Source organism: Centropristis striata, chromosome 17 (genome assembly GCF_030273125.1).
Source record: "Centropristis striata isolate RG_2023a ecotype Rhode Island chromosome 17, C.striata_1.0, whole genome shotgun sequence".
Lineage (NCBI taxonomy): Eukaryota > Metazoa > Chordata > Actinopteri > Perciformes > Serranidae > Centropristis > Centropristis striata.
The window spans coordinates 6,141,441-6,155,169 of record NC_081533.1 but is presented as its reverse complement, the minus strand read 5'-3'; the positions used below and the strand labels follow the sequence as shown (position 1 = coordinate 6,155,169).

Sequence of the window (13,729 nt, the reverse complement as noted above, 5' to 3'; positions counted from 1 at the left end):
TCCCTGACATCACATTAGACTGGTCAGTTCTTGGAGGTTGGACCCCTTTCTGTCCCTGAAACCCAGTTTTATAGCCTAACAATGTTTACTGATAATGTGGGTAGAACTCTCCAGAAGGTGCGTCCCTCTCGAACCGTTGATTCATCAGTTTTAATCAATATGAGGACACACCATGTCACCAAGCAGAGAAGACCGTTATCTCTTCTTCTCAGTGGAAGCATCGAGTTCATCGTTACACCCGTCTTCATCTTGTTTCCGATACGGGGAGCAGACCATATTTGGACTGTGGAGGAGGAGAGGGATCTGATCACTGACTACAGCCTCTCTACACCTCAACCTGACTGAGAGAAGCTGCTGCTAATTCATGTTAGCATTAACTGGGATGTTCGTTTTGGCAAAAAACAAAAACAAAATGTTTGTTACTGACCTCAGAACACTGAGCAGCGACTCCTTGGAGTGTCTGTTTGTCCAACCAAACGCTGAACAAGACATTTAATGAACAAAACGTTCAAATAAACTGTAAAAGGGTCAAAGTTATGAGACCAAACCGCTAAATGTCCTTTTTTTGTCTATATAACGTTATATATAACTTTATTGACACGTTGCCGTGGATACGCATTGTTCTGCTTCTCTCCTGATGACGGCTCACCTTGTTAGTGACCTGTCAATCAAAGGTAGCCCCGCCCCAAATCATATGATTCTTTATCTTCTATTTTCTTCTAAATGGGGCCATTATTTACACTATTAACATCAAATTGTCTTGAAGAAGATTTTTTTCTAGCGATTGAGACCATAGTGTTGTCCTAAAAAAATTTCTGAGGTAATAAATGAAGTGAGAAGTTTTCTTATTTTGCACTGAAATGAATGGACAGAAATGTTTTTGCAGCCACACTTAGAGCCCGCTGCTGGTGTACACCTGTGGCCTGATTTGTTAATGTACATAACCAGCAGTGAAATATCTGCTGTATGTTCTCATAATGTTCTATAATGCAGTTTGTAATGTTTTTAAAGTTTTCTGTCTTGCACTTGATCTCTGCTCAGCAATAGTTTGTCAATAATAACTGCATTACTTAATAAAGTTTCTCTTTTGATTCATTTTTGTTGGATTTATGTAAAAACATTCAGTAACAACAGTTAACTAATCACATTTATTCAAATGCAATATAAAAATGTAAAATATCAAATGGATATTTCTTCATATAGACACGTAGCATAGCTGAACATTTGTCAGTTTTTGCCCACTTGCAAACTTTAAATGTCTCTTTTGATGCCGTGCAAAACTAGATATAGGGTCAGGAAAAAAGAGATGACTAAATTAAATAAATAAATAAATGCATGTCTGGTGCTTTTGGAAAATGAAGAAAAATAAGTTTAACAGGAAGACACTCCAAAACAAGTAGCTACAGTGGTGAAAGATGATTTATTAACAATAATTCAGCAACTTTAATAGAGGAGTTTTAATATTGGCTTCCTCGTTATCTTTTTTAATATATTTTAGAGTGCCTGGATTACCTTCATGTTGAGATAAAGTATTTTTTCCAGAAGCACAGGAGGAGCTGTAGTTCCCTCTACAGGTCAATCAGAGAAATAAAACACTCAACAATAAAACTCGTAACATGTTAATACTGGAGAAATGGTTTAATATCCAGCAAAGTCAGAAAGATTATAAAAAATACATATATTTAAAAAATATATATATTGAAATGTTAGGATTAAAACAAACTCTTTGACCTACACATATCATGTAAATAAAAATATTAATAACAGAGCAGAGTTTATTAAATAACACTGAAATGAGACGAAATAGGAAAATGTTTTACCCACATTCCTCAACAGAAACATCATGTTTGAAATCAGTTTTAGAAAAGAGTGGGAGATCACACCACATAACAGGGTCGTTTCCACAACCGGGCAACACCCTGAATGAGGCGGGTCTCACTCACCGAGACGCCCCTAATTTGAATACGAGCCGTCCAGAGCGGACTTGTCGGGTAAAAAGAGCAGGGGCTGTTTTCTCCCCTGAAAAAAGGCTGGTTACTGATTGGATAGATCGCTAAGCAGGATGTGACGTATTACTCCACAAACTTAGCAACTTTGATGCTAAATTAAGCGACTTTTCAGACCCCCTTAGCTACCATTTTTCAAGAAAGCGGCTGGAGACAAATCCAGCAACTTCTTAACGAGCAGGAGGCCGGCTCGTTAAGAAGAGCCTCCGATAGCGGCAGTTAGCTACAGTTAGCACTGTAGTAGTACAGTGTGTATGTGCTAATAGGCTAACAGTTAGCTCTGTAGCAGTACAGTGTGTATGTGCTGCTGCTGCAGGAGGTTTTCACTTAGTGATCTCTGTGTGTTTACAACAAGCACCGGACACTCTGTGCACAGTTAGCGATGCCGGTTAATTCACGATCACTGTTTATGATCAGAGGAGACTCTGTGTATAATTAGCCATGCTGCTTTCAGCTGCTGACGTTGTGCACAGTTAGCGATGGCGAAAACCATACATCACCTCCGGAGTCTCTAAATCCCTCTGGGGGCTAACTTGTAATGGAGACCAGCAGAGTGAGCAGACTTTTGAGAGGGTGTGGCCTGAGACTTTCCCGGTGGACACTTTTCCCCCTAGTGGAAACACGGCTATAGTTTTTCTTGTATTCCAAAATGTTACTGAGGAAATGTTGAGGGGAAATGTGATTCTGGGTTTGTCATGGAATGTGTACTGTCTGCCCTCTGCTGGTCTAAAAAGGAAACTGAAGGCAGACTTGAAAAAAATATGATGGGAGGGCTGGGGATCGACAACATTTTTTAAAACATTTTCAACCTGTTTTTCCAGAGAGCTGCAGTATATAACTTATCCTTTCCAGAAACTGGAAGGTCAAACATGAAAAATATGATTATGTAACATTCAAATCTTGATAAATGACTCAGGTGCAGCTGAAATAACACAATGGATTAAATAGTGCTTTTGGTTCGTCCACCTGGAACCCTAAAGTTGGTTCTACAAAGATATGTTCAGAGATACATTACATTTAAGTTTTTAATCTATCTAACGTTGCTCTAGGATTAATTAATTTGTGGTTAGTTTCAGCAACATAAAGACTGGTGATGGCACCATATCGTACAAATGAAATGTAACAAAATAAAAGAACAACAATGTGCAAGTTGAGACATCAATGCATAAAGACACGTAAAAATATATACACACATAAAAATGAGCATGCTGTCTAAATACTGTCTAATACATTAAGAAAATGCTCCAGTGAAAAGAACAGTTTTTAGTTTGGTTTTTGTGACTGGAGAGACCTGCTGGGGATATAGACTGACAGCATGTCCCACATGTGCTTTGTAAAACAAAAGGAGGATTTTCAATTGAAGTCTGAAAACAGCAGGCTGCCAGTGAAGGTTTTGAAGGATTGAACAGCACACAACAATTTAATTCAAGTCAGATTATCAATACAAAATTGGATTTTTAACAAATTACAACAAAATGTCACCTGAGCTGACTGTCAGGACAGTGAAGTGCAGCTCTGTTGTTTTATTAAAATGTGTCCCAGGAGGAAACATACAGGGAACAGGTTTAAAATAAAACTAACATTTCCATACTCCTGTTTTTGCCATCCTTCTTACCCATTCCATCATGTCTCGGGTCACTAGACGGGGCGCCTTCCTTCGGTAGTCTTGCATCTAAGTGAATGGTTGCCTCATGCTCGTCGCATCCGGAGACCAGTCGCTGTTCTTCTACTACAACATGCACACAAACACACACACACACACAAACGGTCAAACCAGTCACTGACAACATTTCCCAAAACAACAAAATCAAATCAAATCAAATCAAAATAACTGTATTTATCCCCGAGGGGAAATTTAGTAAGTCTGATAACTAGAATGAGATAGCCTGATGGCTGTAGGAGCAAAGGATCTTTTGGGAAGGTCATCTCTCCACCATCTTGACAGGTCATCTCTCCACCACCTCCTCCAGTGTGTCAAACCTGGCTCCAACCACAGAACCAGCTCTTTAGACCAGTCTGTCCAACCGCCTTCATCTCTGTGTGTGATGCTGCCTCCCCAGCAGACTGCAGCATAAAACAACACACTACCACCACAGACTGGTAAAACATCTGCAGCATCTTACTACAGATGTCCAGAGATCTGAGCTTCAAGAAGAAAAAGAGGAGGCTCTGCTCCTTTTTGTAGAGAGCGTCTGTGTTTAGGGACCAGTCCAACTTATTATCCAGGTATACACCTAGATACTTAGAACTTGGCACCAGCTCCATGTCCACCCCACAGGTATTCACTGGCTGAAGGGGGGGCTTGAACCTGTGGAAATCTACGATCATTTCCTTAGTCTTTGAGGTGTTCAGTAGGAGATAGTTCTTGTGACTCCAGTCACTGAAGGCTTTTATCAGATCCCTATATTCAGATTCCTGTCCATTCCTGATACACGCCACAATAGCAGTGTCGTCGGAGTACTTCTGGATGTGGCAGGACTCAGAGTTGTATTTGAAGTCTGCTGTGTACAGTGTGAACAGGAACGGAGCCAGAACAGTCCCTTGTGGAGCCCCTGTGCTGCTCATTAATGTCCCAGAAACACAGTTCCCCAACGTGACATACTGTGGTCTTCCTGTCAGGTAATCTGTGATCCAGGAGATGAAGGAAAGATTCACTCCCATCTCTGTCAGCTTGTTTTTGAGTATGTTGGGTTGAATGGTATTGAATGCACTTGCACAGCGTTCAGTCCTCAGTAAAGCAGTCAACCTGTTTGTCAATGTCCATACTGTTCTGCTCTGTTTCCAGCAACACATTCCAGTCTGTACATTCACAGCAGTCCTTTAGAGTCTCAGTTGCCTCTGGTGTCCATTTCCTGACTGTGAGTTTAGTTGCAGGCTGCCTCCACACACAGGGTTTGTAACAAGTCTCCAGAAGAACTAAGTTGTGATCTGACCTTCCAATTGGTGGTACGGCAGTAGCTCTGTACGCTTTTTTGACATTAGCATACAGCAGATCAAGGGTTTTATTTTCTCTGGTGGGACAATTAACAAACTGTGTAAATCCAGTCAGGTGGGAGGAGAGGGAAACATGATTGAAGTCTCCTGAAATGATCAAGAATGATTCGGGATGTTTAGTCTGTGTCTTAGCAATGAGGTCATGTAGAACTTCAGATGGAACTTCAGCAGTTATCTTGGGTGGAATGTACACAAGTATTGTTATGATATGACTGAACTCTCTTGGTACATAATATCGTCTCATGCTAACTGCCAATAATTCAATGTCTGGGCAGCACATTCTCTCCTTCACAGTAACATGTGTAGGACTGCACCATCTCTGGTTCACAAATAAAGCCAAGCCCCCACCTTTCTTCTTGCCACTAGCTTTAGCATCTCTGTCCAATCATATGAGCGTGAAGCCAGGTAGATCCACATTGGAGTTTGAGATGTTTTGATTCAACCAAGTTTCCGTAAAACACATGAGACTACACTTACGATATAATTTGTAAGTCTTCACCAATATCTCCAGTTCATCAGTCTTGTTGGGCAGATAATTGACATTTCCCATGATGACTGATGGAAGAAAGGGCTTACATCTCCATTTCCGAGCCTTCACTTTTGCACGAGCACAACAACCAGGAAAACACCTCTTCAACTCAGCTGGAATAGGTTGATGGTCTCCTCAAGACTTGCTCCGTTTCAATGAATAAAGCTCTTCTCTTGAATAAACTCTTCTCTCCACAGAAGTATCCATCAAAAGTATGACAAAAATATGATAAGAAAACAAAAAAATCAGTAAAATTACAGAGCTACCAGATTTGCTGCTACTCTTGAAGTGCATTCCGGAATGTAATTTATTATTGGTATAAAGTTTAAATAACTTGTTAAAAGTAATGTTAGTTGATCCTTTTAGAGCTGCAGTCACACTCCATGTTCCATAGTATCAACCATCTGATCATTAAACTCATCCACTCACACAGATTGAAGTTCTTCTCTTAAGTTGTGATGTTATAAATATAGTGAAGTAGAGGCAGAAAGTGCTGTCACTGGGCCTTAACGCTCATTCAGCTGAAGTGACACAAACACTGACCAATCAGAGCAGACTGCCTGTTTGAGAGGAGGCCTTAAGGAGACACAGCTAAATGTTGAGAGTGAATACAGATATATATTCACAACAAGTTCAAGTAGCAACCAAGAATACAAGTATGAACCTAATCTGATCTGTAGTCCATCATTTTAGCATTAACATAATGTTACCTGGGACTCCTATGAGAGGCTCCAACTTCTCATTTTGCTGCTGCACTGGTGAGCTCTCGAACTGAATCGTAGGTGTCACAGGTCTTTTGTCTTCAATGAAGACCTTGACATCCATTTCTAAAAAAATAAAAAATATAAAGTAAAAGTTTGTCTTTAATAACTGCATCACTTCATAACGTTTCTCTTTAAATGAATGCAGAATGTATTTGATGTCCAACAGGTGGATATATGTAAAAACATTCCCTGTAAGTTGGACAGAGTTAAACAGTTAAATAGTCACATTTATTCACATGCAATACAAATTTAAAATATCAAATAGATATTTTTTCATATAGACACGTAGCATAGCAGAACATTAGTCCGTTTTTGCCTCATATCCACTTGCAAACCTTTAATGACCATTCTGATGCAGTACAAACAGGATATAGGTCAAATGAAATGTAACAAAATAAAAGAACAACAATGTGTAAATTGAGACATCCATTCATACAGACACATAAAAACACATACACACATACAAATGAGCATGCTGTACAAGTACAGTGTGTTCATAAAGAAAATGCTCCAGTGAAAAGAACGGTATTTAGTTTGGTTTTAAAAGAACAGGTGCATAAATACTGATTTCCACCTTGTGACTGGAGAGACCTGCTGGGGATATAGACTGACAGCATGTTCCACATGTGCTTTGTAAAACAAAAGGATGATTTTCAACTGAAGTCTGAAAACAGCAGGCTGCCAGTGAAGGTTTAGAAGGATTGATCAGCACATAACAATTTAATTTAAATCACATTATCAATGCAAAATTGGATTTTTAACAAATTACAACAAAATGTCACCTGAGCTGACTGTCAGGGAAGTGCAGCTCTGGTGTTTTATTAAAATGTGTCCCAGGAGGGAATGTCATGCCTCCTCCCCCTGCTCCCTAGTGTGTGTGTGCAAGCCTGATTGCTGATGGGAGACTGCTGTGCTGGAGCCGGGGCCTCTCAGCTGCTGCTTATCTGATCATCACCCACACTATTTAAGATCCTGTGCCACAATCAGTCAGCGCTGGATTATAGACTCTACTAACAGTTAGTCTCTAGCTCTCGAAACATTACCTGCCTGTATTCCTGTTTTTGTCCTGCCTTTTGAGACCTATCCCTTTTTCCTTTTTTGCACCCCAGCAACAGCCTCCGCCCGGACGCCAGCCTGCACCTCCAGCCTGATCCCATTCCCTGCCTAGCTTCCTACCCACCATGTGCCGACGCAAGTCTCCCTGCCTTACCATTTACAATAAACACTCTTGTTACCTGACCTCTGCTTCTGCCTCCTTCCCTGCTCCTGAGTCCACCAAACCCAGCCCTGACAGGAACTATATAGGAAACAGGTTTGAAAAATAATAAAATGTTTCATACTTCTGTTTATGCCATCCTTGTTCCTCATTCCATCATGTCCCTGGTCAACAGATGGGTCGAACCCTCCTAGTATTAAAACCATGTGAATGGTTGCCTCATGTTGGATTCCATATGAAACCAGCAGACGATCGTCCTCCAGCTGGCGGCCTGCGAAGATCAGTCGCTGTTGATCTACTACAACACACACAGGGTCAAACCAGTCACTGACAACATTTCCCAAAAGAACAGTCATTTATTATTGGTATAAGGTTTAAATAACTTGTTAAAAGTAACGTTAGTTGATCCTTTTAGAGCTGCAGTCACACTCCATGGTCCATAGTATCAACCATCTGATCATTAAACTCATCCACTCACACAGATTGAAGTTCTTCTCTTAAGTTGTGATGTTATAAATATAGTGAAGTAGAGGCAGAAAGTGCTGTCACTGGGCCTCAACGCTCATTCAGCTGAAGTGACACAAACACTGACCAATCAGAGCAGACTGCCTGTTTGAGAGGAGGCCTCAAGGAGACACAGCTAGGGTTGCCAACCATCCCTTGAAAAACGGAATCGTCCCGTATTTAGAAACAAAAGCACCCGTCCCGTATTGAGGTGAAAAGGGACGCACTTTGTCCCGTATTATTGTGACAGTCAAAAAATAGTCAGTAAATGCCAATGAAAATTTAATAACAGGGCGCTTTATATGTAAACTTACGGTAAACTTGTTCCAAGGCCCCGTCCTGCTCTGTGACCAATGAACTGACAGCATATTCACACACGAGTATGACGATACAGAATACGCTCATCCCATTGGTCGAGGAGAAGAGAGCAGAAGACAACAAAGCAGCATGCGTAGGTGACAGTGACACAGACGCTACACCTTCGAGCAGCAATGTGTCTAGTACCCCTCAGAGAAAAAAACAGAAAAGGATGCAAAAATACTGAAGAATGGGTAAAAGGAAGCACCTGGGTGGAAAAAGTGCGTGATAACATCTATAAAGCACACTGCACGTTGTGCCGGCGCTCTTTTTCCATTGTTATCAGCAAACTCCACTACATCTTTGAAAAACAGGCTAATTGTTATTTTGTGTTAAAGTGAATTGCTGGATAATCATTTGTTTTCTATGTATTCATGTCACACAAAAATATGCATCTAATTCAATTCAGGTTCGAGTCAAATTGTTAAAAAATCATTTTACCTACAAAAAAGGGGCTAAAAAATTCCACCACGCCAGGATGGGTGAAGGCAATCGGGTCGGCCGGCCCTGCCAATGAAGTGTCCCTTATTTATTTTTCGGGGAGTTGGCAACCCTAGACACAGCTAAATGTTGAGAGTGAATACAGATATATATTCACAACATGTTCAAGTAGCAACCAAGAATACAAGTATGAACCTAATCTGATCTGTAGTCCATCATTTTAGCATTAGACTAAACTCTGCACGCTTTAAGTGGTCATTTTAATCGTGAACATGATGTTACCTGGGTATCGCCAGACAGTCTGTATCTTCTCCTTCAGCTGCAGCACTGTGACGCTCTCAAACTTATTGTCCGGCAGGTGGATACTTGTGATCCTCCCATTTAACCCTTCAATGAAGACCGTGACATCTATTTTAAAAAAATAGTAAAAGTTTGTCTTTAATAACTGCATCACTTAATAAAGTTTCTCTTTAAATGAATGCAGAATGTATTTGATGTCCAACAGGTGGATATATGTAAAACATTCCCTGTTTGTTGGACAGAGTTAAGCAGTTAAATAGTCACATTTATTTACATGTAATATAACATTTAAAATATCAAATAGATACTTTTTCAAATAGACATGTAGCATAGCTGAACATTAGTCCATTTTTCCTCATGTCCACTTGCAAACCTTTAATGACCATTCTGATGCAGTACAAACAGGATATAGGTCAAATGAAATGTAACAAAATAAAAGAACAACCATGTGTAAATTGAGACATCCATTCATACAGACACATAAAAACACATACACACATACAAATGAGCATGCTGTACAAGTACAGTGTGTTCATTAAGAAAATGCTCCAGTGAAAAGAACGGTATTTAGTTTAGTTTTAAAAGAACAGGTGCATAAATACTGATTTCCACCTTGTGACTGGAGAGACCTGCTGGGGATATTGACTGACAGCATGTTCCACAGGTACTCTGTAAAACAAAAGGATGATTTTCAATTGAAGTCTGAAAACAGCAGGCTGCCAGTGAAGGTTTTGAAGGATTGATCAGCACATAAATTTAATTTAAAATAGATTATTAATGCAAAATTGGATTTTTAACAAATCACAACCAAATATCACCTGAGCTGACTGTCAGGACAGTGAAGTGCAGCTCTGGTGTTTTAGTAAAATGTGTCCCAGGAGGAAACATATAGGGAATGGTTTTTAAAATAAAATAAACGTTCCATACTTCTGATTTTGCCTTTCTTGTCTCTCATTCGATCACGTCCTGGGTCATCAGGCGGGAGGTCTCCCCCCTGTAGCCTTTTAATTAAGTGAATGGTTGCCTCATGATGGATTCCATATGAAACCAGCAGACGATCGTCCTCCAGCTGGCAGTCTCCGAAGACCAGTCGATGTTGATGTACTACAACAAGCACAGACACAAACACATACAGGGGGTCAAACCAGTCACTGACAACATTTCCTAAAACAACAGAAAGTAATTTATTATTGGTAGAAAGTTTAAATAACTTGTTAAAAGTAATGTTAGTTGATCCTTTTAGAGCTGCAGTCACACTCCATGGTCCATAGTATCAACCATCTGATCAATAAACTCATCCACTCACACAGATTGAAGTTCTTCTCTTAAGTTGTGATGTTATAAATATAGTGAAGTAGAGGCAGAAAGTGCTGTCACTGGGCCTTAAGTGACACAAACACTGACCAATCAGAGCAGACTGCCTGTTTGAGAGGAGGCCTTAAGGAGACACAGCTAAATGTTGAGAGTGAATACAGATATATATTCACAACATGTTCAAGTAGCAACCAAGAATACAAGTATCAACCTAATCTGATCTGTAGTCCATCATTTTAGCATTAGACTAAACTCTGCACGCTTCAAGTGGTCATTTTAATCATGAACATGATGTTACCTGGGATTCCTTCGAGATTCTGTATCTTCTCCTTCAGCTGCAGCACTGTGACACTCTCAAACTCATTGTTGGGCAGGTGGATACTTGTGATCCTCCCATTTAACTCTTTAATGAAGACCGTGACATCTATTTAAAAAAAAACAGTCAAAGTTTGTCTTTAATAACTGCATGCTGGTTGGACAGAGTTAAACAGTTAAATAGTCACATTTATTTACATATAATATAACATTTAAAATAGATATTTTTTCATATAGACATGTAGCATAGCTGAACATTAGTCCGTTTTTGCCTCATATCCACTTGCAAACCTTTAATGACCATTCTGATGCAGTGCAAACAGGATATAGGTAAAATGACACGTAACAAAATAAAAGAAGAAAAATGTGTAAATTGAGGCATCCATTCATACAGACACATAAAAACACATACACACATACAAATGAGCATGCTGTAAAAGTATAGTGTGTTCATTAAGAAAATGCTCCAGTGAAAAGAACGGTATTTAGTTTGGTTTTAAAAGAACAGGAGCATAAATACTGATTTCCACCTTGTGACTGGAGAGACCTGCTGGGGATATAGACTGACAGCATGTCCCACATGTGCTTTGTAAAACAGAAGGAGGATTTTCAATTGAAGTCTGAAAACAGCAGGCTGCCAGTGAAGGTTTTGAAGGATTGATCAGCACATAACAATTTAATTTAAATCAGATTATCAATGCAAAATTGGATTTTTAACAAATTACAACAAAATGTAATCTGAGCTGACTGTCAGGACAGTGAAGTGCAGCTCTGGTGTTTTATTACAATGTGTCCCAGGAGGAAACATATAGGAAACCAGTTTAAAAAATAATAAAATGTTCCGTACTTCTGTTTATGCCATCCTTGTTCCCCATTCCATCATGCCACCGGTAAACAGACAGGTCGAACCCTCCTAGTCTTAGAACTACGTGAATGGTTGACTCATGTCTGATTCCATATGAAACCAGCAGAGCATCGTCCTCCAGCTGTTTGCCTGCGAAGATCAGCTGCTGTTGATCTACTACAACACACAAACACACACAGGGGGTCAAACCAGTCACTGACAGCATTTCCCAAAATAACAGAAAGTCATTTATTATTGGTATAAAGTTTAAATAACTTGTTAAAAGTAATGTTAGTTCATCCTTTTAGAGCTGCAGTCACACTCCATGGTCCATAGTATCAACCATCTGATCATTAAACTCATCCACTCACACAGATTGAAGTTCTTCTCTTAAGTTTGCAGGAGTGCAGAGAGAAGGTGGAGAAAAACTAAATTGACAGTTCATCATGAAATACTACGTGAACAACTCAAAACCTACAGTAACGCAGTCAAACAAGCAAGAACTTCCAATTTCTCGAAACTCATCACAGACAATAAAAACCAGGTTTCTTTTCTCCACCTTCGATCTTTTAACCAACAACAGTTTTAATAAAGCTCACATGACACCATCAGAGGTCCTCTGCGAGGACTTTGCAGACCACTTCAGAAATAAGATCGATGGTATCAGATCCAGTCTTTTATCCCAGAATGTAACTTTTTACACACCTGAACCATCGCTCTTATCTGAGGAAACACTGGAGAGTTTTGCCATGGTTGATGCAAGGACACTTTTCTCCCAAGTAAACCCAACAACCTGCCTTTTAGGTCCTATTCCCACATCGCTCTTAAAATCATTTTATGCTTTCTTTGAGGAACAGATTTTAAATTGCTCTCTTCAGACGGGTGTCTTCCCTGCTGCCTACAAAACGGCAGTGGTGAAGCCCCTTCTGAAGAAGAGTAATTTAGACCCCAACATTTTAAATAACTACCGGCCTGTATCCAACTTACCATTTTTAAGTAAGATTTTAGAAAAACTGGTTTTTAACCAGTTCAATTATTTTTTAAATAGAAACAACATTTTAGAGAAATATCAATCTGGTTTTAGAATGAACCACGGTACCGAGACAGCTCTTTTAAAGATTTTAAATGACTTCAGGTGTTATTTAGATTCACAGAAATTAACAGTCTTGGTTCTACTGGATCTCAGCGCAGCTTTTGATACAGTAGACCATCACATTTTATTAAACAGACTCCGAACCCTGGTCGGCCTCTCTGGTACTGTTTTTAACTGGTTCAGTTCTTATCTCTCAGATCGAAGTTTCTTTGTAAGTATGGATACATGCTCCTCCAGAACACATGAAATCAAGTGTGGGGTTCCCCAAGGATCAATTTTAGGTCCAATTCTTTTTAATTTCTATATGCTTCCCCTTGGGGACGTCATCAGGAGACACGGCATCAGCTTCCACAGCTACGCTGATGATACACAACTGTACATCGCCGTGTCTCCTGATGACATCTGTGTCATCAGGAGACACGGCGATGTACAGTGACTCCCTTTTAAACTGTATTTTAGATATCAAGTTATGGATGGCAGTGAACTTCCTACAGCTCAACCAGGACAAAACAGAGGTTTTAGTCATCGGTCAGAAACTTTTACCAAAACTACGAGATTTTAAAACTTCACAATGTGTAAAGAACCTGGGCGTCGTTTTCGACTCTGAGCTAAGTTTTATTCCTCATATTAAAAATACAACAAAGATAGGTTTTTACCATCTTAAGAACATAGCCAGAGTCCGCCTGTTTCTCTCCCAGGCCAACACGGAGGTGCTGATGCATGCTTTTATCTCTTGTCGTTTAGATTATTGTAATGCCCTGCTCTCTGGTCTTCCCAAAAAGAGCATCCACAACCTACAATTATTACAAAACTCAGACGCACGCGTGCTGACGAGGACCAGAGGGCGGGAACACATTACACCGGTTTTAAAATCACTGCATTGGCTCCCCATGTGTTTCAGGATCGATTTTAAGGTTCTTTTATTAGTTTTTAAATGTCTTAACGGCCTTGGGCCATCTTATCTATCGGATATGCTTTTATCATATCAACCCTCGCGGGTCCTGAGGTCCTCTGGCAACGGCCTTTTAATCATTCCAAGAGTTAAAACTAAA

At 39.8% G+C, this 13,729-nt stretch overlaps 1 protein-coding gene across 1 annotated transcript in view; it reads right to left on the bottom strand.

The window, feature by feature from the left end:
• Window positions 1-1,401: 1,401 nt before the first annotated feature.
• The window catches only part of LOC131990147 (uncharacterized), a 20,039-nt gene continuing 7,711 nt past the window's right edge, over window positions 1,402-13,729 (bottom strand). Inside the window, exons 5-12 of the mRNA XM_059355546.1 lie at window positions 11,588-11,761; window positions 10,724-10,849; window positions 10,039-10,215; window positions 9,724-9,780; window positions 9,094-9,219; window positions 7,634-7,807; window positions 6,240-6,356; window positions 1,402-3,735 (exon numbers count right to left, since the gene is read on the bottom strand). Coding sequence (XP_059211529.1) covers window positions 3,572-3,735; window positions 6,240-6,356; window positions 7,634-7,807; window positions 9,094-9,219; window positions 9,724-9,780; window positions 10,039-10,215; window positions 10,724-10,849; window positions 11,588-11,761 — 1,115 coding nt within the window. The 3' untranslated portion in view covers window positions 1,402-3,571. The remainder of the gene's footprint in view (window positions 3,736-6,239; window positions 6,357-7,633; window positions 7,808-9,093; window positions 9,220-9,723; window positions 9,781-10,038; window positions 10,216-10,723; window positions 10,850-11,587; window positions 11,762-13,729) is intronic.